This window comes from Aquila chrysaetos, chromosome 9, assembly GCF_900496995.4.
Source record: "Aquila chrysaetos chrysaetos chromosome 9, bAquChr1.4, whole genome shotgun sequence".
Taxonomy (NCBI): domain Eukaryota; kingdom Metazoa; phylum Chordata; class Aves; order Accipitriformes; family Accipitridae; genus Aquila; species Aquila chrysaetos.
In genome coordinates this window covers 29,588,333-29,610,101 of record NC_044012.1, presented here as the reverse complement: position 1 = coordinate 29,610,101, position 21,769 = coordinate 29,588,333, and the positions used below count along the sequence as shown (strand labels likewise).

Genomic DNA, 21,769 nt, shown 5'->3' with positions numbered 1-21,769 from the left:
GTACTTTAAGAAGCAAAGCTGAACCTCAGCAAAACCAGGGAGCTTTTATCACGCTTGAATTTTGAAAGCAGGAAACCTGCAGCTGTGCCAGTTTCTGTCATGGATTTCAATGGTATTTGGGCCAAAATGTGTTCAGTTTAATAAATAGCTAAAAATTTCAAAACTTCTCAACCTACATGGGCTTTAAAGGCCTTGTTGGCTCGTGTCTCGCTGCAGTTAGTTGATGGTAGCTAATATGTTTGTGAGGGAGGAAGTACACAAGTCCTCAAAACGTTTTGACCAGCCGTAGTTGCTGCTGCCTTGCCTGGCTTTGGCAGGGTGATGGAGAAGCAAAGGGCTGCACATTTTCAATATCCAAAGTTACTCATTCCTTCGGAAAATTAAAATTAGTTGCTTAAAGTGCTATCTAAGAGAGAAGACACTATTGGCAGTTTACTATGAAGTGCCAAACTACTTCTGTATCTCTTTCAGAGTGACCCAGAATTTGTTCAGTGGAAAAAAGAGCTGACAGAAGCTTTTACTGAGGCACAGAGGTTGCTGCGTCGGGCTCCAAAGTTTCTCAATAAATCTCGTTCAACAGTTGTAGAGCTTTCAAAACCACCGCTCAGCCACAGGAATAGCAATGGTCTGTAGGAGAAACAGAGAACAAAGTTCACTTAGGGCAAGCTACTTCGTGGACAGGCTGAGTTTCACAGAATCCTTATGAATTACTTTGTGCAATCCTGGACGCGGGATGTGCTTAGAAGAGGAAGAATTAGATGTTTACAGCATGGGATAATGTCAGAACTCTGTCTGTGGAGGTTGTGAAGACTGGAACAATGGCAAGTGAATTCATGCTCCTGGCAGTGGTGGAAATGACCAAGCGTAGAGGCTGCATATTGCTCCCATGCATTCCTGCACCCTGGCGGTGTCTAAAACGTGGTCCGTTACCCTAGAACTACTGATGGAAGGAAGATACTGTTTTCTCTGCAATACCCTTGTTTGGTGCGTACCAGGCCTGGAGACTGAAATGGTTACTGCTGGCTAGGATTACACTTGTGTGTGTGATACCGACAAACCCCTCAGCTGTGGAAGGAGCTGCAGACTTGCCATGTTGGATAACCTTTAATCTGTCGTGTTGCCATGTTCTTTCCGACCATTACTGCTGACTTTATAATAACCTTTCTCCATACTGCTGATGATCAACAGTGTGACTCTTATGCACTTCAAAGTACTGAATTCTTACTGTCCTGTGGTTTAAATGTTATTGCTACTTCATGGAAACATTGAACTCAAATTATTCACTTGGTTTGTTGTACTCACTAATAGTAGCTACCACCGTTTTGCTTCTTCTACATATATGCAGTACTATAACTGACGCAATAGAGTAATAATTGGTGAAGAGGAATTTATGGTAGCTTCATCTAGTGCTCTGTTGTATAAATTGACTATTTCAGCACAGTTTTTAAAGAGCAGATTCCTTTTGACAAGTTTACAGTGAACATAAAGACAGTTCTTTTCCATTTCAGGTCAACTGCACTTTTTAAAAATTAAAAAGGAATTATTCAAATCCAATGCATTCTAGTGCATGTACTGGGTTAAAATGTCTGGGTACCTCGGTACGTATTCTGGATCACTCTTCAGTTATGGGACTTGTGGATCCTTCTCTGTTGTACACAAAAACATGAAGCAAGTGTGTTCTCATAGCGTAGATATCCCAGACTTCCACTGTAGCTCAGCTCAGGAGGTTCGTGCACACATCACATGGCTTGGCTTGCAAAAGGATTTTTAATTTTCTTTTCTAGAGAGTTCGAACTGTCCACATTGAAAACAGTCTGAGAATACTGAGGATGGAACTGACAAAACAAGCTGATCAAATGCCAGACATATTAATTCTACTTGAGACATCAGTCATGTCATGTGGAAACTCTTGCTAAAGTAAAGATATAATCTCTTAACTGTTAGACAACTTTAAGCATGTGAAGTCAGCCTTTCCCTGGTTATTGTGATGTTTTGCAAGAGATAGGTCAGGGTTTAATTTAAGCTTTTTTCTGATTCAGTAAACACCTTAAAAAACATTTTCTGCCTAAGTACGGTGGTACAGCTCTCATGGTTCCTAAAGACGATGGGAATTGCATCTCCGTAAATGGGAGCAGAGGTTGCACCAACAGCTTATTCTGTCTACCTGGTGCGCACAGTTTGTCTAGCTTGTGTTGCTAACAGATAACCACAGAGTTCTAGACCTGTTTCCTTGTAGAAAAGTACAAATGGGCAAAACCAGAATTATTTTGAAAGTGTTTGTTTATCCTGAACACGCTTGTAATAAAATTGGATGTATTTGCTTCTAGAAGCGGGAGTGGCTTAACTCTGCATAGCACGTGCTTTCATGACTGCACGAACTCTGTCTTGTCATCTGGTGCAGCATTAAAGAAAAAATGCATTTTGGAAAATACCCCCTGTGAGTCAGGTGATATCTTTTAATGATTTTTTCCCCATTTATTTTTCAAATTATTCTGTATAAAGAGTACCAGCTTCTCTGTCATTCTTACTGGTAAGTGATGTTTAGCATCTCAGCATCCTCTGTAAAGAGTAGTGTGGTTATTTACCGAGGTTTGGAATAGAAAATGTCTGGTGCTGACTGTGCACTGGATGTTGTTAAGCTTTTCCTACAATACCATGCAATGCTCTTATTTTTCTTCTTGATTTGGAAAAAAGCTCAGATTGTGATAAAAACCGCTCTTCGTTCTCATGTAACTTGTTCGTACTTTCTTAGTTCATGACCAGTTCCATTTTTCTCTTTTAGTTGTTTTCCATGGTTGCTTTTTACGCTACATCCTTGTTGGCAGAGTTTGCAGTTTCTGATGCAACATACCATAGATTCTGGACGCTGGTGTCTATGAGAAAGGGAGGGACAGATCTGCAGTTGGGAAATTGTGCCTCAAAACGATAGATTTTATATGAAATGAAGGCTATGTATTGACTTAGGGAAATATGCATATTTTGAAGTGTAACAGAATTGGGATAGGCCTAGAACCACGCTCGTTAGCACGGTCCTTAATTGCCTCATCCGGGTACACGGCAGCTGAGCTGTGCCATCGGTCAGCACCGCTTGCCAATGTCAGATGGGAGCAGAATAGTAAAAGATTTGTTTTTCTTAGTCAACTGATTTATCGACAATTTATAAAAGCTTAATATTTGCGACTCACATATGACTGTGCTGTTAGGACAGAAGGAGAGATTACCGTAGCGAAAAACTTGCATATGCGTGGAGGAAGTTGGAATCCCAGTAACAAGTGGAGTTCTGTGTGGAAGGGACTGGATCTGCTGGTGTGGAGGGAAAGCTGGAATTCTGCCCTTCAAAGCAAAATTTCAGATACTGCTCTGAACTGATTGTTCCTGGTTTAGGTACCAGATTCTCTGAAGTTTTTTTCTTGGACAGAGATTCTTGGTGGTGTTATTTTACATGAGGGTCTTTAGCTATATGTGTAGAAAATCTTGTTGAACGCAGAGAACATAAGGCATGGCGTTGCCTTTTACGCATTTTGACCACATTTGTAGGACCGGGGTATTTTTTGTTGGGGTTTTTTTTTTAATGCGCAGGGAAGTAAAGATAAAAGAAATTAGAGCTTTGGGCGTCAACAGAGCTGAGTGAATGATTAAACACAGACTTTTAAACAAATTATCTGTAAGTCCGTTAAAAAAAAAAAATCAGCAGTACTGAAGATTTAAGCATATACGGGAATTGTTTCTTATATTTCAAAATAGAAAATTACATGCCAGATAGAGCCATATTAAACGCTCCCCTGACACATCCACATGCCTTCAGTGCTGCAGGGATTATTTTCTAATTATTCTTTGTCTCTGACGTACAAGCTGACAAATGCAGTAAGACTAGATCCTGGAAAGCAAGTGCGTGAGTGACGTGATGGTAGAAATGGTAATTTCTGCAGGAGCTGAGCTCGGGGCGGGGTCACTGACTTTTAGGAGGGCTGCAGCTCTATTCTGCTTTTCCTTTCCCTTTGCTGTTCCCTCTACTCTGAGGAAGGGTGACATTCTTGATATGTGGGAATTGCTGTACATTAATGTCTCACTTCAAGAATAGGGATACAGCAAATTCTAGTCAAAATCAGACTTCTGTGAATTGAAATTTAAGTGCAGGAGAAGCAAAGCACCAGTTATTCCTGCTGCAAGCAGAGTGTAACTGAGGAACCGTTTGGAGCTGGTCACGAGCTTGGCTGGTGCTGTAAAGTGTTCCATGGACGCCGTGTCAGCTGAGGCGTCCCGTCATTGTGGGTATAAATTAGGGAGTTTTTATTATTCAAATTTATTTGGTAATTATTTGGCAAATTCATGAAACTGTTAAAGGAACATTTGCTAATTTTATTTTTTTTTAATCCTTCATCTAAGTGTAGGCTATCTGGTTTTTGAAGTATAAAAGCTTCTTCGTACTAGTCACGTTTGAGCTTTATGTCTTGTCACTGGTCTAGCAAAGTCTACGGCTGCAGTCTCACAAGTTACTTCTCAAACCACTCCTGGGAGATAAGCCTTGCTGGTGTAAATGTCGGAGCTGATCCAACTTGCATTGACATTCCCGGTATGTTGCCCCCCGTTAGGCTTCAAAAACAGACTCTGAGCACGCTCATGATTGATAGTTGGATGTGAGGATGGGAAACCTGGCAGGTAGGGACAGCGCTGCGCTTGCGGTGCAAGGGTGACGGCACACAGCTCCAGGAGATCCACGTTAGCTTAGTCGCATTTGAATTTTCCTTAATTTCAACAACTCTCCGCAGCAGAAGTTTTTCTTCTCCCACTTTTTCTGTCAAGGGAGAAAAAAAGGAAATAGGATCATCGGGTTGGTTTTGGTTTTACTATAAATGCAAGTGTTTGCATTCCAGTGCATAGATAATAGGAGACTTTGTGTATTTGGTGCTAAAACCAAACCTGTTTATCCAAGTTGCGATCCTGTACAAGTGGCTGCTGTTGATGTCCAGTAGAACTGCTTGAGGTCTTGATTTTGCACGGCAGCATTGCCACCATGAGGGGTCAAGGCCCCGATGCGAGTGATGACTTGTGTGTTAATGTTTTGTAGGTTTACAGTAAATTAGCTCATGAAAAGTGAAATACCTGGAGCTCTGTGTGTTGCTGTTTTCCTGGCAGCTGATCAGTTTTAGGACTGGATTGTTCTTTAATATCACGTACATATCTATGTACTGCAGACGTTCGCAATCGCACACTGGTTTCACTGTTCCCTACACAGCAGGTGGCAATGATACAGTTACTTTAACTCTGAAATGCTCACACTCTAAATATATATGGAGGAAGGACTATTTTGAAGTGTACAGTAGAAAGTAAATAATACTAGTTGTGTGGATTAATATGAGTCAATTCTACAAATTAAAGAAGAAATCTGAAAAGTGTATTTTGAAAAAGCATAGTATTAATTTTAATATTGTAAAAAAAGGAAAATATCTAAAGTATACAGAGAACATATGTATATCCAAATGTCTGAGGAATTTCAAGATAATCTACGTTTGTTTTCTGTTGATTTCTATTCCATGGTGTACATATTGTGTGGATTGAACATTGGCTGTTTTAATACTATTGTTAAATTGTATTTTTATTTTGTGTTAAACTAATCACCACAGACTCAGCTTTATTTTGTTTATGTAAAGGTTGCTATGCTATGTAGGTATAAAACCAAGAATTCTATTTTAACAAAAAAGCATTTTATATTATTTATTAAATACATGTTTCTCCAACTTCTGACATTCCACAGAATTTCTGCTCCGTATATGTGTAGAAATGGCAGTTCCTTTCAAGCAGGATCAGTCAGCTTTATTCTGTTTTTCATAATAAAGTCGAAATAGTTTCCATCAGTCTGTCCAGCTTACCCTTCTGTTATGAGCATAGTGACTTCCAGGCACTGTCAGGACCATCTCGGAGTGCAGTGGCTCGTGAATGCAGAAACATCTGAAAAACCCTTGCAAATAAAACCCTCAGTTGGATGTTTCTAGATTTCCCCTTTATTCCTCAGCATTCCAGAGAGCAAGCTTTTATTCACATGAGTCTGTGCTGGCTTAATGAGAATTAATGGCCTTAAACTGGGGCAAGGAATCAGCTTGATATTTGAAAAAGCTCAGACATCAGCTCAGATATTTGCAAAGCTCTTTAATTCCAAGGTTAATGAGCGAGTGGACAGGAGAGCTGAGAGAGGCTGCAGAGTTTGGGCGCTGATGCAGGTCTGCTCAGAGCGCTGGCTTACGTCGGGCTTGTTCTGGGGTAGGGCAGAGATGGGCTAACCGGCATCAATGGTTGCAAAAACCTTTTTACTGGAAACGATTTTTGCTGTTTCAGGGTGATTACTTGGTCTTTAAAAATAGGCTAGAGCCCGTGAAGACAGGAAAGGTGTCCTGTGGAGTGTGGGGGAGCTGGGCGGCCAGGGCCCATGCCTGGCCTTGGCGCAGGACCGTGCTCGTCACCTCCGTGCCGCGGCCGAGGAGGGGAGCGGGGACCCCTGGGACCCTGGCAGGGACGGTCCCCCCGGGGGTGTCAGGAAGGCGAACCTCACGAGCCGGCCCCTCGCTGCCAGCAACCGCGGGGCAGGCTTGGCCAGGCGGGGAGCAGGGCTCAGCCGTGCTGCTGTCCTCTGCGGCATCGGCCCGCTGAGCTAGAGAGCCGACGGGCTCGGTCTGCCTGCCAGAAGCATTTGCTGGAGCGCTGCAACCGCTGGGCACATCTGTAGATAACCAAAGCAGGCACCTCCTTCCCGAGCAAGGCACAAAAATAGCATGAAATTTGTCAGATAACTCATTTGCTAAAAATAATTCCAGTTGCAATCATGGCCTCTGCAGTTTGAGGAACACTCAAGGTATTAAAGCATGCGCTTTGAATTTCCGCTGTGGTGGAGCTTGAAGTACGTGCTCTTCAGGGCTTAACTGAATGACATCTCGAGGGTGAAATTTGGCTTTTGCCGGCTGTGCCACCAAAGCCACCTCTTCTTGTTGAGATGCTGTCCGAAGCAGGGAGGGGACAGCTGCTTTTCCCCCATAGTAGCTCTTGCCTTGTTTTCCATTTTCCCCTTCTCATGCCCGCCTGGTCATGTTTTGTTTCTGCGGCTGAAGAGTGAGCTGTAGCGTTGAGCCGCTCTGCCCAAGAGCACCCAGAGGGAGGGAGAGGCCAGCGGCGGGTGTGAAACTGCGCCGGTGCCGGTGGGATCGTGGTTTTTTGGCGTAACCCACCAGAAACGTGCTGTGATTGGGATAGTGCTGAGCCCAGTGCTGCAAACCTGACACGTGCCCAAACAGGGATTCGTTAGAAAACCTGGGGACGGGATCAGAAACCTGGTTGTTCGTCCAGGGTCAGGATTTATCTGGGTTTGCGTAACTCGCTGTACTGCCAGGTGGGAAAAGGAGACAGACTGGGTGTAGATAGGGGCTTGCCTGGATGTGGGGCTAGGAGGAGGCTTTCCTGGCTGTAGCAGGCATCTTTTCCTTAAGGAAAGGGAGGGATCAGAAAGCAGGTAAGATGGCAAATAACAATGAGTCTGAAAAACAGAATAAAGCGAGAGCATCCTAGGAGAGGTATTTTTATGAGCACTGTTTCAGTGACTACATTTGGTCCTTGAAAAAAGGAGCAGATTCACATGAATAGCTACTAGTGATTTAAAGAAATATATTGAAAGAGAACCTGTTTTCAATGTGTAATTTAATGAGAAAAGCCAGTATCTGTAAATAACTTTAGATATTGTATCTATGAGAATCATTCTTTGTTTTATGTACTTGGCTCTTTTCATATTTATTGTGCGGAGGAGGGTGTGCCCCGTGCCGGTGTATGCTGCTGCACGTTCCAGTAGTACTTCTCACAGAGACTATCTTCAGAGTTTACAGTCCTCAGCGATTTGTGACTGATGTGCCACACTTAGTTAATTCCGCCATTATTTTTTTAAAGGATTATTTTGGCACAGCTAAGCTGCTTCTGTGTGTTGGTCAGTACAACTGCTCTCATACGACGAGAACCCCAATAAAAACCGTCCTTTGCGTGTGTGCTGCCGCCTGGTTCTTTCGGTCTCGCCTGCCCCTTCCCGCGCAGCCGGCGAGGCTGTGCCGGGCTGCCTGCCGGGGCAGGCAGCTGCCTGCGGGGCACTGCTGGATGAACCCCTGCGCCCCGTTGCCCCTGGCTGCCCCGCACAGAGGTAGGTCTTTTGCTGGCTGGAGGAGCCACCGTTCACGTCCACGGTGTTTGTTCGTGCTTTTTCCACGGGTGGCTGCTGGGGGATGCGCCAGCTGTTTCCTGCCAATGGGATGGTGCCTGCTGTGGCGAGGAGGGCCCTGGAGGTGATCCTCATCCCGCTGTGCTGGAGCAGCACAAAAAATGGCCCTGGCAGGGACTGTGAGGTGTGTTACGGGTGACGAACAGTGGCTTTCTGAAGGCGCGGGAGGGACCCTGATGCTCGGTGCCGAGGGGCACCCCGGCAGCGACCCCCCCTGCGCACAGCCAGGCTCCCCATGGCTGTGGTGCCATCGGGGACCACGTGAAGGATCATCCAAAACTGCATGTCCTTGTGCCATTCCCACGTGGAAATGGGGTTTGGTGAGATGCCTGGGGCAAACCTCGGTCTCCTGCCAGGCAACTACAGACTAACAATCCTATTTCCTTTTTTATTAACAGAGTTTTTCCAGCTGTCGGTGCTGATGCCCTGGGCACGTCCCTGGAGCTCTTCGGGAGAGATGCAGAGCAGAGGAGGGTGGGTTACATCTTTGCAGCTGGCCTTGGCTTGATCCCGCTTGCTGCACCCCCGGCTGGGTGTTGAATGCTGGTGGTGGCTGCGCTGGGGCGGGTGGGACGCAGGTCCTGCCGGTCCGTCCCCCCCCCCCCCCCCCCCCGGAGGGTCACCCTCTGCCCCGCGTGGTCACCCGATGGCCCCTCTGCGTGCTCCGTCCCTGGCAGAGCTCTGCAGGGAGGTGAGGCTGGGGATGGCGGTGCCAGGCAACCCCCCCACCCCGGGGCAGGCAGGGCCCCCCTGCCACGGGCAGGCAGGGCTGCCCGCTGCCTCCCCACCTGCCCCGGCCGGGCTGCCGACCGCGTTGGCGTTAGCACCGCGGTGACTTCTTCTTTCCACCAACGGGAGGTTATTTTGAGCGCTGCTCTTGGGTCCCTCCCCAGCTCGGCCTCCCCCATCTCAGGGCTGGGGCTGGCAGGGGGGGAGCCGGGGTGCTCCGGGGAGCCCCGTGCTGAAGCTCCGACCCGCTGTCCGGCGGGACAGCTTGGCGTCCCCTCCTGCAGCAGCAGAGCACCCCGGGCTGGCTCACGTCAATCTACAGCGGTTTCCCCGCTTCTGCGGGGTGCAAACGTGTGCACTCAGGAGGGCGCAAACACGCGTGCCGGGGAGGGCATGGGTGACACACGCATGTGCCGGGCGGTGCAGAGAGGCCAGGGAACGGGAGGGCCCCGCGATGCCATCGCCTCTCCCCAGCCGAGGCCCCGGTGCCACCGGCGTGGGTATTTTTAGCAGTGACATGTGTCACCTCAGCTGCCGCTGTGGCAGGGGGGCGGTGGGGGGAAGCACACGCTGCCCCGCTGCCGCCGCTCGCCCGCACGCCGCCTTCGCTCTCCGGCTCCCTGGGGGTCCCGCACCGGCGGCAGAGCCCGGTGCCAGCGTGGGCTGTCAGCCCCCCCGTGTCCGCAGCCCCCCCACCCAGGTACGGGCGCTCTGGGGGGGACTTTGGGGTGGGGGACCGGGATCGGGGTCCGAACGGAGCTTTTTGGGTGTGCTGGAAGCCAAACCATGGGCCCCTCGGCAGGAAGGGCTATTTTTAGATGGGAATGGATGGCGATAGTGGCAGCCCCGGCTCTGGGAGCGGCTTCCAGCCACCAGTGTGTGCCGGGAAGAGGTGCCTGGGAGGGCTGCGATGGGAGCGGGGACGGGGATGGGGACAGTGCTCCCTGCCCTGTGCAGGAGGGCGATTGGGGGTTACTCGGTGGCCTCGGCTCTTGGTGCCCACCAGGATGGCAGCGGGTCCTGGGTGGCAGCAGGAGCGAGTCCCCGGCCAGCTTCTGCGTGGGGACCAGACCCAAACGGTGCTGCATCCTGCTCCCTGGGTGAGGGGAGCCGGAGTGGTGGTGATGGCAATCCCTGGCCCTTGTTCATGCCATGCTGTGTGCCAGGGCGAGGCATGTCCCCTTCTGTGCCTCAGTTTCCCCTTGTGCAGAGCAGGACTGAGGATCCAGCTCCAGCTGGTGGGTGCAGGGTGCCCTGCCGCAGGGACCCTCCGGGCTCAGGGCTCCGGCTGTGCCGTTCGGGGCTGGCTCTCCCTTGCGGCCTCAGAGCCCTGGCTGGGGGGACAGTGTGGGGGCAGTGCCGGTCCCCGACGGGAGCGAGGGCACGTGGCGCCTGGGGCTGCCGCCCGAGAAGGCAAGTGACATTCCTCAGCCGGCTCCTGGCCGCTCCCGGCGCTCCTGCCCTTTACTGTACAAGGAGATGTGGCTGCCGGCGCGAGCGGCAGGGCCAGATGAGCCCTGACCCGCTCGGTGCGTGAATGATCTTGACAGGTGAAGCTGGGAGCAGCCCGAAATGGGGCACGGGCGGGCTCCCGCGGCCACCTTGTGCCACTCAGGCCAGGGCAGGGGGGTCCCAGCACCACCCTGGTGCCACCGACACCCAGTACCACCACCTCCCCTCCAAACGACTGCCAAACGACCTGTCCCCTCCGTGCCATGGCTGCCGTGCCACACCTGGTGCTGCAAGCTCAGACTGGGACTATGCCCGGCAAGGTCATGGTCTGCCGGCCCCGGCACAGCCTCTGGCATGGCCCCAGGGCCAGCGGGAGCCCCTGGCTAACTCTCTCCTCTCTCTCTACCTCGTGCACCCGGTGCGGCCCCGCGGCTCTCCATACAGCACCGTCCCACCTCCCTGCCGGCATGGCCATCTCCTCGCGCCTGGCGCTCTGGGAGCAGAAGGAAAGTCTCGGTCCGGGATGGCACCAGCGGTGTGTCGGGGCTGGATGTTCACAGGCTGCCCGGGGGCTCGGTGCCGGGTGGGGGGACGCCACCGCAGCCAGCCTGCCGCACGCCTCTGGGGTCGGCGTCCCCTCAGCTCCCCGCGCACGTTGCTCATGCTGTGTCCAGCCCTGCCGGCTCCGGGCACCTTTGCAGGCTGAATGTTCTAGTTTGAGCGATTTTGCTGCTGTTCAGGGCGTGCAGTTCCCTGCAGGGCCGAGACTCATGGGAGTCTGCAGGGCTTGGTGCTGGTGCTGCTGTGCGGTGGTGTGGCTGGGAAAACCTTTTGCTGTGGGAACTGTGGGAAGTGGGGCTGGGTTTCAGCTTGGGGCCTGGCATGGAGGGACCTGCAGGTCTGCATGTGGCCGTGGTGATGCCGGGAAGCACTTCTTGACTCGCTCCAGCTGGGACGGTTCCTCCCGTGGCCATGCTGGAGCTGCTGGGTGTCGGGCAGAGCCGGCAGCACACGTGGGCTCCCGGCAGCACCCGGCCCTTGGCAGTGTGTGGAAACTTCGGAGCTTCTCTGCGGGGCTTTTCTTTACGCTTTTCCTCCTGCTCGCCACAGCACCCCTGAACCAGTCTGGTGCTCACGGGTGGCCCGTGGCCTCACCGGCAACCTGCAAGATGCCTGTGGCCGGCCCCACCAGCGGAGCGGGGTGCTGATGCTCCGCTGCGTGTGCCGCTAACGTCCCCATGGGGCTGGCTTTGCCGGGGCTCCCGTCCCTATGCCATGCCCCGTAACCCAGCCTCTGCTCCTGCAAACAGATACGGGACGAGGACCGGGTGCCACCCCCATCTGCCCCCCCCCTGCTCCTGTCGGTCATCCCCGGGGGGTTCATCAAGCAGCTCGTGCGGGAGACCGAGAAGGAGGCGAAGGCGGCAAAACTGAAGAAGGAAACCAAGGTGAGCGTGAAAGAGGAGGTGAGTGGTGCTGAACCCCATGCAGTGCTGGAGTGTCCTGCCTTGGTGCTGGCTGTCCCCAGCCCAGAGCAGTTCCTTGGGGGCCGGGGGGCTGCGGGGCCCCACGACACCGGCCCCAGCCGGGAGCCTGAGGCTTTTTTTTGCAAGAGTGGGGTTGGATGGCGAGGCTGGGGCTCGCAGCGTGCTGTCAGCCACAGGCCAGCCGCCAGCCTTGACCAATTAATGCTGGAGACTTCATTAATGCAGCTTGCCATTCCTGACTTGCTTAATTGGAAGGCGAGTAATTAAGCAGAGCATGAGGCTCTCCGGTTCAGCTCACTGAGCGCAGGAAGGGGAGTGTGCGGGGCGTCCCTGGGCACAGAACCGAGTGGTGACCCAGGACATGGTGGGTGGAGGGACGGGATGTGGCCAAGCAGGAGGGAGGAGGAGGAAGAGGAGGAGGAGGAGGAGGAGGATGCCGCCACCAACTGCAACTGTGCAGCCAGGTCTGGGCAGCCACCTGCAGCTATCAGCCATGCCCAGAGCGAGTGGGTCAGGGCTGGAGCTGCGTGTCCTGCCAGGCTGTGCTCAGCACGGGCATCCCGCACTGGGCTGCGGCTCCTGGGGCCGGAGTCAGGTCTTTTACCCTGTCCCCCTCGGACCCAGGTCCTCTCCTTTGCTTGGCAGCCCACAGGAGAGGACGGCGAGGCCCAAGCCGGGGACGGCCCAGCTGCCGGAGGCAAGGTGGTCAGCGAGGGGCAGCCGCTGCAGAACGGGCTGCACGTGGAGGGGCAGGGGGGCGAGGGGGTCCTGGCCCCCCCACGCAAGGAGTTGCAGCCCAGGAGGGCTGCACCGGGGGCCGTCCCCAGCAAAGCCCTATCCCCTGTGCCTGGCCCGGTAGCGGCTGTCCCCAAACCAGCGGAGACCCCTCGCCCGGAGGCTCCCAAGGCAGCGAAGCCGTCGTGCCCTGAGAAGAGTCCCAAGGACCCCCACCCAAGGGGCAGCCCCCCAGCTCCAGCCCCAGCACCCAGCAAGGGCCCCCAGCGCTGCAGCAAAATCCCAGCAAAGGAGGGGGACGCACCCAAGGGGACGGGCCCTGAGAGCACCAAGGAGAAGGGGGCACCCCCGAGCCACGAGGAGCCCCCAGCCAAGGAGAGAGCCAAGAGGGAGCCGGGGCTGGCCAGGAAGGAGCCAGAGAAGATGAAGAAAGATGTTGAAGGTGGCAAGAAGGAGCCAAGGGAAATCAAAAAGCCTGGAAAAACTGCAACCAAGTCAGAAGGGCTCAAGGGGGAGCCAGGAGGAATCCAAGAAAAGTCAGAAGATGTGGCAAAGGAGGTGGGGAAGGTGAAGGAAGAGCCAGGAGAGGGTAAAGAGACACCGGGAGAGAGCAAAGAGACAGGCGAGAGCACGGACAAGGAGCAGGTAACGTGTCCGCAGACCTGCCAGGCTGTTACCCCGTGTCTTGGGCCACTGATGCTATTTTTCTGGTTTCATGCAGCTCTTCCCGTTCACGTAGGCTCAGCTGGGGGCCGGGGCAAGGTTCCCCCCGGGGCTGCCCAGGAGGGGCAGAGGAGGGGTAGGGGTTCTGGCTTGAAGTGTTCTGTCCATGGGACAAATGCAGTTTGTCCAGCTCAGTTTTCCGCTGGCTCCTGCACGATTCCCCTCTCTCCTCTCCACAGGCTCCGAGGGATGTTTGGTACGAAGCGGAGAAGGTCTGGCTCATCCAGCAGGATGGATTCACGCTCGGTAACTTGCCTTCCTCTGCCCTCACTTTCCAGCACTGAAGATAAGAGGTGTCTCCAGCCTAGCTGTGTGTCAGGAGCAGGGTGGGCGCCGGGTGATGTGCCAGCACTGTGCCGCGGCCATACCTCAGCGGGGCCACGGTTGGAGACGGCCCATTGGCAGCTTCTCATGCCGCAGCCGGCTCTGCCCTGAGCTTCCTCGGCCGTACCACACTGGAGGGACTCATCGGCCTCTCGTTGCAGCCACGCAGCTGAAGCCAGATGTGGGGACGCCCGAGCTGCCGGCAGGGAGGGTGAGGGTGCGCCGGGAGGCGGATGGCAGCGTCACCGTGGTGGATGAGGACAGCGTGCAGCGGGTGAGCCCCCTCCTCGGTTTTGGCTGGTGCGGGGTTGGGAGCCCTGCCCTCACCGCCTGGTGCATGGCAGTGCCCAGGCAGATTAGACCCAGGCAACCCCAGCGCTCCAGCCGTCGTCCCGGACTGGATGAGTCCGGGGTGCCGGTGGGGTCCAGCACGACCCGTGCCGCGATGGCAGAGCTGGAGCGGGGGCTCTGGCTCTCTTCCTGCAGACCAACCCCCCCAGCCTGGATTACGCCGAGGACCTGGCCGCGCTCGTCAACCTTAACGAGTGCAGCGCCATGAACACGCTGCAGCAGCGCTACCAGGCCCGGCTGCCCTACACCCACGCCGGGCCCAGCCTGGTGGCCATCAGGCCCAGCTTTGCTGCCAGCAGCACCTCGGGGAAGGTGAGCGGGGAGACCTGGGGGGGGGGGGGGGGGGGGGGGGGGGCCGGGATCTCCCATGGGAAGCGGTCACGGACCCCCGTGGGGATAGCGGCGGAGGGCGCCGGGCGCTGCCGTGCCGGCAGATGGCACCGTGCGACCGTCACAGCGCGCGGCCGGGACACGCGGGGGGTGCTCGGGGCGGGGGATGCGCTGAGGACGCTCGGGACCAGGGGTGCTCGGGGCCAGGGGGGATAGGGGCCGGGGATGCTCGGGGCCGGGGACGCTCGGGGCCTGGGATGCTCTGAGGTTACTCAGGGCTGGGATCATTCGGGGTCAGGGATGTTTGCAGCTGGGCACCGCTCCCAGCACAGAAGTTTTCCTGGCTTCCAGCAGAAAATCACTGCGTTGCTGTGACTGCACCCCCCAAGCAGTCTGGGGCGGGGCTGGGGAGGGAACGGGCCCAGGGCTCTGCCTTGGCAGGGCTTTTGCTCACAGGCAAGCCGAAACAGGTCCTACTGTGGGTTCCCTGGGTCGGTCCCCAAACCTCTCTGTGGCGCCGGTGCGGTGAGGCTAGGCTTGCAGGGCTGGGCAGCGTTTCCCCTTCCCCTGGGAATCTCGGGGGGGTTCTGCACCTTGGGAAGAAACCATCACCCTGAGTGTGACATGCCTTCAGGATTTTCTATACAAGAAGCCTGTTTTGGGATGTGCTCTCCCACTCTCTTCCTGCCCACAGGCGTTCAAGGGGAAGCGAGACAACATGCCCCCACACATCTGCTCAGTGGCACAGAGAGCCTACAGGAACCTGCTGATGCAGCGGCAGGATCAGGCCATCGTGCCCCTGGGGCGCAGCGGGGCTGGCAAGACCACGTGCTGCCAGAGCGCCCTGGAGTATCTGGTGGGCACAGCTGGCAGTGTGAACGGCACGGTCTCAGGTACGGGGCCGGGCAGCCACTGCAAGCTCAGAGCCCCAGCAGCGAGGCAGCGAGCCCCGGCAGCAATGCACCAAGTACTGGCAGCGGGACTGCGGGGTGCTTGGCACTGGGCAGTCAGCGCACGGAAAGTGTCCGTGCAGGCTGGGGAGTGCGTGCTAATGCAAAGGTGATTCTGCTTCTCTCCAGTGGCCTTCATTTGACCCGTTCCCGCTCTGATTTGTGCCTCATTGGGGTGGCTCGGTGCGGCTGTGCAAGTGCAGCACAGGCCAGCGGGGCACAGGGCTGCAGCCCAGAGGCAGGCGAGTGGTGGGGCTGTGAGTGCCACTGTCGCTTACCGCCCCAGACCCAACAGATCTGCTATTTTGATAAACACCCGAGTAAGCACCACAAGGGAATTACTCGCATGCTTGGGGCAGCACTTTTCCCATCTGATCAAGTTACTGGTGACGTGAGAGGAAGCGCTGTTAAGCAATCAGTAGCTTTAGAGGGCAGGTTTGGATTTCGGAGGTCTGGGCGAGCTCCGGGCACACCATGCTCTTGAAAAGGGCTGATGAATGGCCTGGAGCAGGGTGGCATGTCCCTCCTGGCCAGCGCACATGTGCCCTTGTGGAGCAGGATGCTAATAACCCCATGCCCAGCTGGTGCCCTGGGTCCCTGTGCACTGGGACAGGGCCCCGGGAGGAGCATGCAGAGGTGCAGCCAGGAGGAGAAGCTTCCTCCGGTGCCTGTTTGCAGCCCTGAGACTGCACTGGTGCAGCGGTGGTAGAGTCTGGCTTTCTCCCAGCAAGCACCAGAGCGATGCAGGGCTGCAGCCATCTCAGGGTGGCTCAGGGGGCTGCTGGTGCTGGTTTTGCAGTGGAGAAGATCCAGGCGATGTTCACAGTCCTGGGAGCCTTTGGGTCAGTGACCACCAGCCACAGCAGCAGCTCCACGCGCTTCTCCATGGTCCTGTCACTGGATTTCAGTGCCACTGGCCGTATAACCGCTGCTCACCTCCAGGTACCCCATGGGCCCTGTCGCCTGGGTGAGACGGGAGGGCTGTGGCTGAAACCGGGGGTCCTCAAGATGGGGGTGAACAGCCCCTGTGCCGCTTCCTGGCCAGGCTGAGGGCAAGAGGAGTGATGCTCTGCTCTGCTTCTCCTCCTGGACCAAAGGTACCCCAAATCACAGCTGAGCAGGAACTCTGTCAGGAGTGTGGCAGGGTCCCCCACAGGCCATTGCCCCCTCCCCTGGCAGGGAGTGCAGAACAGCACTGGAATGAAATGTTTATGAGGAAATGTATAATTTAGCATTTCATTAGCAGCACCTTACATGTCAGCCTTGAGCAGAAGCCTCTGAGGGCTTTTATCACCTTCAGGGCTGTTATGCAAAGGCACTTTAATCAGAGCTGTCTGTGCCCCCAGGGCTCGTCTGATGGAGGAGAGGGCTTGAGCCACTGTCTGCTGGGGGGAACACCAGGGCTTCCCATGGCTGCCCCGGGCACCAGCAGGGAGCTGATGGCCGGCGTGGCCATCCTTGTGTGGGAGCAGGAATGTGGTCCCGGGAGCATTCACTTTCTGGATCATTAGTACCATCCTGGGATGCTCATGAGACGATGGGACAGTTGGGGTGGGGGGGTCCCAGCCGTGCAGGCACTTGTTCCTGGTGTCAGTGCTGGCACAGAACAGCCTCGATGAGGCTGGAGGCTCATCTAGGCTTGTCCCAAGCCCAGGCAATGGCTGATCCGAACACTGTAGCATCTTTGCTGGGGCCATCAGGTTGTCCAGACCTCTGGAGGCAGAGAGGGACCATGGGTGTTGCACCCATGTGCTGAAACATTGCCCCTTGGTGCATGCCTGGGGCACAATTTGGCTCTTGCTTGCATGCCCTGCAGCACACAGCCCCGGGCTGGAGGAGCAGCCTCCGAAGCTAGCCGTGGCCCTGCAAAGAGAAATCCAGCCCCTCCTTGACAGCTCCCAGTAGCATCTCCCTGTCTCCGGGTGCCACTGTCCCCTCTCTTCCCTGTGTGCCTGGATGCCCTGGCACACTGGCCACCCTACCCGCACCGAGGGGCTGTCCCTGCCTGCACGCTGGGGGCTGCCGCTCACGCCTGCCTCTGCTCCCTTCCCAGACAATGCTGCTGGAGAGGAGCCGTGTCGCCCAGCAGCCCAACGGAGAGAGCAGCTTCAACATCTTCCCCCTGATGCTGGCAGGGCTGGATGTGGCACACAGGTGGGTGTACGGCTCCTGCAGGACTGGTCAGCTCTGCTCCTCACCTGGCTACTCAGCTGATGGGTACTCCCATTGCCGAGGGGGTCCCCTGTGATTTATACCCAAGTTTGCTCTTGGGTATAAGAGACCTCTCTGATAAGAAAGAGATTGTGAGAGTGATCACATTAGCGATGCTGCAGGGATATTTATACACCTATATATTAGAGATTTTCCAGGAAATGGGCATTTTCTGGTGCTTTTTTTGCCCCCTCACTAAAACTGAAATTGGGCTGATCAAATGAGGTAGAGGTCTCTCTCCCTGCTCACTTCTGGCTTTCCCCATAAGCTGTGCGTCCCTGGGCTACCCCAGGCGAAGGGTCCTGGCGCATCTGCTGCCGGCTCCATCCCTCTACATGGGGCAGAGCCACAGCAGCCTTTCCCATCAACGTCCCTCAGACATTGCCGTAAAGGGGCTCTGTGGGTGTTGGAGGTGCTCCCTGAGGAGAGGGCAGGAGGCTTGGGGGGTGCTGGGGGCAGGCGAGGAGGGAGCTTGAGTCTTATTTTCTGTACCTACTTCCAGGACGGTGCTGCACTTGCACCAGGTGGCTGAAAGCAACTCCTTTGGGATCAAGCCGTTTGTGAAGGTAGGGAGAAGTGCCAGCGCTGCACGGCCACCTGCAGTGGGATGCTGCAGCCCACCTACTTTGTCACCCCTGGTTAGAGGACAGGTTGGGGTCCTCGGCTGCTGCGCGACTTGGGATGGTGCTGCCATACTGGGTGCATGAAGGGAGAGAGCAAATGTTGGGGTGTGAGGAAGGGTCTGCCCAAACAGCCTCCAGCACCCCTCTGACAGCCTGGTGGGAGCAGGGGAGATGCCAGGACCAGGGCTGCCGCTGCCTGGTGTTTGCACTCAGGTTTTGGACACCCCCAGTCCACCCCAGGGACGGAACCTGCTGCTCTGTGGCCAACAACACCTGATGGTTTTTCCCTGTGGCAGCAGCTCCTGGGGGGCAAGTGCATCCTTTGGAGGGCCCAGAATGCAATTTTTAGGGGCTAAAGGTACTGCAGTTGATTTCCAGCACCAGCTCCTTATTAGTGTGAGCTGTTTGCAAAGACCAGGCAGATCGCTTATGAGCCAAAGCACTGGCATGAGTAGCAGCAATTTGCAGTTACATCATCCATTGATGAATTCAATATTCATTGTTCATTCGGGAGGACCTGCTCTGGTCCAGAGAGAGCAGCGGCTCTCATGGAGGGCACAGCGAGGTACCGTGGGTCCTTGCCGTGCTCATGCAGCAGCAGATTTGGGTTCAGAGATGGGGTTTTACCCTCCTTTCACAGCCCCTGTTTCCTGTGGGTTCCCCATCCCAGCACGGAGGGGTTTCCCTCTGGGATGCAGAGGGTCAGCGGGAGCCAGGCAGCACTGGCTCTGAGCAGCATCTCTTCAGTCCAGGGAGTGTGAGCTCTGCAAAGGGGACAAGATGAGCACTGTCCCCGCCACCGCTTCTCCTTCCCAGCAACGTTCCCCGCAGTGCATGCATGTCCCTGGAAAGCTGGGCTTGGTCGTTTGGTTCAGCGCGGCACAGCGGGGCTGTCCGAGGAGCACCCAGGATGCTGGGGATGGGGATGTGGAAGGATGAATGGCCCAAAAGCTCCCCAGGGGATGAAATCCTGCACCAGAGCCTGGCCTGGCTGAACAGGGACGTTGGTAGTACTTTGTTCACCTGCTCTGGAACCAGCCCAGAAGGAAAGCCAGAGCGGTGGCGTGCTGTGTCTGGGTTCAGTTGGAGTTTGGGGAAATTTGTCAGATTTTCCTTTCTGAATGGTGCTCTGGATGCTGAGACTGAAGATCTAATTGGCGGCATCCCAGCCTTCATCCCCACAGCCGGTGGGGATGGATAACCCCTGCGGGGACACCGGTGTCACAAGTATTTTGGGTATTTGTTTGAGTCTGGAGAAATCGCAGACCTCAGCTCTGTTTTTTCATTAGTAGCCGCCCCGTAGGCCTCTGCAGGAGCTGGAATCCTTTAGTCGAGGCAGGCTGGTCCTTGCCAGGATGGGGGTGCTGCCCGCTGGAGCCCGCGTGCAGTGTCTGGCCCTGGGGCTGCACGTGTCTGCACAAAACAGCCTCAGTTCAGGTGGAGAAAGCCCTGATCTCGCTGCGGGGCTGCGTTTGCCAAAAAAAATTGCAGGACTTGTGGACAGGGCTGCCGTGGTTGGAGGTGGGCAGCTGAGGTCCTGCTGGTGGCTGGAGGGTGTTCAGCTGGCCCCAGCTCACCTGTGGGTGGGTGTATTTAGTGAGAAGACATAAAATGTCTATCTCCAGCTGCCACTTAATGTAGTAAGCATCTGTAGACACTCCTCAAGTGGGAATTATGTAGTGTTGTACAAGGAGAAGATGTACCCAGGCTTGCTCCTAGCACCAGGCTCTCGAGGAACCTGGCGGGGGCTTCTCCCGCTGCTGTCCAAACTGTTCCTAGGGTCCCTTATTGCCTTTTCCTTGCTGGCCACATGGTTTTTGTATGCCTTTTGCATTCTCCCCCCCTGTGTATCCCTGTATCCCCCTGTCCCCAGTGCCTAGGATGCTCCGGCAGAGGCAGTGACGTCTCCCTTCCCATCTCTTTCCACCTGCAGCCTGAGGAGAAGCAGAAAGCCTCGGTGGCATTTGCCCAGCTCCGGGCTGCCATGGGCACGCTGGGCATCACGGCAGAGGAGCAGGCAGCCATCTGGCGCGTCTTAGCCGGCATCTACCACCTGGGAGCCGCCGGCGCCTGTAAAGGTAAAGGGGGGTCCTGCCTCTCCTTTCCTTATACCTCATCTTGGTGCTGGGGGTTAGAGGAGGGTGAGGAAGCACGTCCCAGCCGTGCGCGGTGCTTGGGCGCGTTGCACACGGGGAGGCGTGCGGGAGTGATGCTCGCCTGGAGGCTGTTGCACAGCCCGTGGCTCTGAGCTCTTCGTTGCCTGTGGAGGAGCTGCCTTGAGCTGGGCGGTGCTGCGTGCTGGCATCCTGCCCCGTGGGGGCTTCTGGAGAGGGTCCATTCCCCGGTCATGTGCAGACAGGATGGGGGCTGCAAGTCGTCACCTTGTGCCAGCTCTTTGGGAAGGACAGGGGTAGGTAACTTGTTTGTTGGCACATTGTCCCCAGTGACACTGCGGAGGGACAGCTTCAGGTAGCAATAATTTTATCATCTCTTGAGTGCCTAATACAGTAACTGAATTATAATAGGATGAGTCTGGATGAAGATTGTATTTATAAAGACTTTGTTAATACAGGCATATAGAAATTGCCTTATCCCTTATAAATTATTTTAAGATGTGCTCTAACCCGTTTTAGAGACAGCCACATTGATTTACACACTTCAATTTATGAGGGCTGCACAAAGGCTGCTATAAACTAAGCCATAGACATTTATAAAAGTCTCTGCAACATGTCATAACACATCTTATGGTAATTTATGCCATTAATCATTTATTAATTATTTTAAAAGGATGAATGCTGTCATCACTTACAGTGAGTTCTCTTCCTCCTTCTCTCTGGTGTTCTCTTTCCCCATCTCCATCTCCCCTAATGCCCTTCCAACTTTTAAAAAATGACCCTGCTGTCTCAGGCTGAAGTGTGTGATAAGGCTCTTGGCAAAAAAAAAAAAAAAAAGAAAGTCCTTCTGCCATGAGAGTTTTCAGGAGAGCAGATTTTGGAGACGTGTCTCATTTTAAGAGTGACCAGCTGAAAGGCAGATGGAGGGACAGTTACTGTGCTGGCCACAGAGGCTTTGCTGGGTGAGCTGAGCTGGTTTACTCAAACTTACTGACTGTTCTGTCCCAAGCACCCTGTAAGTCAGTCTAGAAGTGCATCGAGTGCTATATTCAAGAAATCTTGTCACAATTATTTCAGCACAAATAGGAATGTTAATAGCGAGCCCAGGCAGGGCTGTGGCTTCAGAGCAGACTTGGGTACAGGATTAACAATCAGAGCATGTCTCAGCATCACTCGCTCTGGTATTGATTCCCCCATCGTGCGTCAACAAAAGGGGAGAAATGAAAGGAAATATGGATAAAAAATGGATCAAAGCTGGATGGAGCAAAAGTCTCAGTGGGGGCGATGACTCTTTTAATGTGGTTAAACCTGTCTCCTGATAGCCATCTCTTCCCTTCCCCTTTCATGCACTTTGAAGTTGTATATTCAAAATCCTCGCCTTGAAATCTCACCAAGGGGAGCCTCATCACTGATTTTTCACTGGCATTCAGGAGCGCAGCCAGGCACTGCAGCTGCCATTGCAGCCTCTGCCACCACCATCCCTGCCACTGCG

The 21,769-nt window shown here is 54.6% G+C and overlaps 2 protein-coding genes across 8 annotated transcripts in view; both read left to right on the top strand.

Moving 5' to 3' along the window:
* GRK3 (G protein-coupled receptor kinase 3) overlaps positions 1 to 8,021 on the top strand; it is a 78,666-nt gene extending 70,645 nt beyond the window's left edge. For all 3 annotated transcript variants that reach the window (XM_030025098.2, XM_030025095.2, XM_041126067.1), the window contains one exon: positions 472 to 8,021. In XM_030025098.2, coding sequence (XP_029880958.1) covers positions 472 to 633 — 162 coding nt within the window. In that variant the 3' untranslated portion in view covers positions 634 to 8,021. The remainder of the gene's footprint in view (positions 1 to 471) is intronic.
* Positions 8,022 to 9,416: 1,395 nt separating this feature from the next.
* MYO18B (myosin XVIIIB) overlaps positions 9,417 to 21,769 on the top strand; it is a 77,595-nt gene continuing 65,242 nt past the window's right edge. For 3 of the 5 annotated variants that reach the window (XM_030025069.1, XM_030025067.1, XM_030025066.1), the window contains exons 1-11: positions 9,417 to 9,677; positions 11,740 to 11,895; positions 12,562 to 13,296; positions 13,554 to 13,620; positions 13,860 to 13,972; positions 14,185 to 14,361; positions 15,074 to 15,272; positions 16,129 to 16,271; positions 17,383 to 17,483; positions 18,043 to 18,106; positions 20,097 to 20,241. In XM_030025069.1, the coding sequence (XP_029880929.1) occupies positions 9,432 to 9,677; positions 11,740 to 11,895; positions 12,562 to 13,296; positions 13,554 to 13,620; positions 13,860 to 13,972; positions 14,185 to 14,361; positions 15,074 to 15,272; positions 16,129 to 16,271; positions 17,383 to 17,483; positions 18,043 to 18,106; positions 20,097 to 20,241 (2,146 nt within the window). In that variant the 5' untranslated portion in view covers positions 9,417 to 9,431. Of the gene's footprint in view, positions 9,678 to 10,873; positions 10,936 to 11,739; positions 11,896 to 12,561; positions 13,297 to 13,553; positions 13,621 to 13,859; positions 13,973 to 14,184; positions 14,362 to 15,073; positions 15,273 to 16,128; positions 16,272 to 17,382; positions 17,484 to 18,042; positions 18,107 to 20,096; positions 20,242 to 21,769 lie in introns of all 5 variants that reach the window. The other 2 variants (XM_030025070.1, XM_030025068.1) reach the window with 2 other exon arrangements.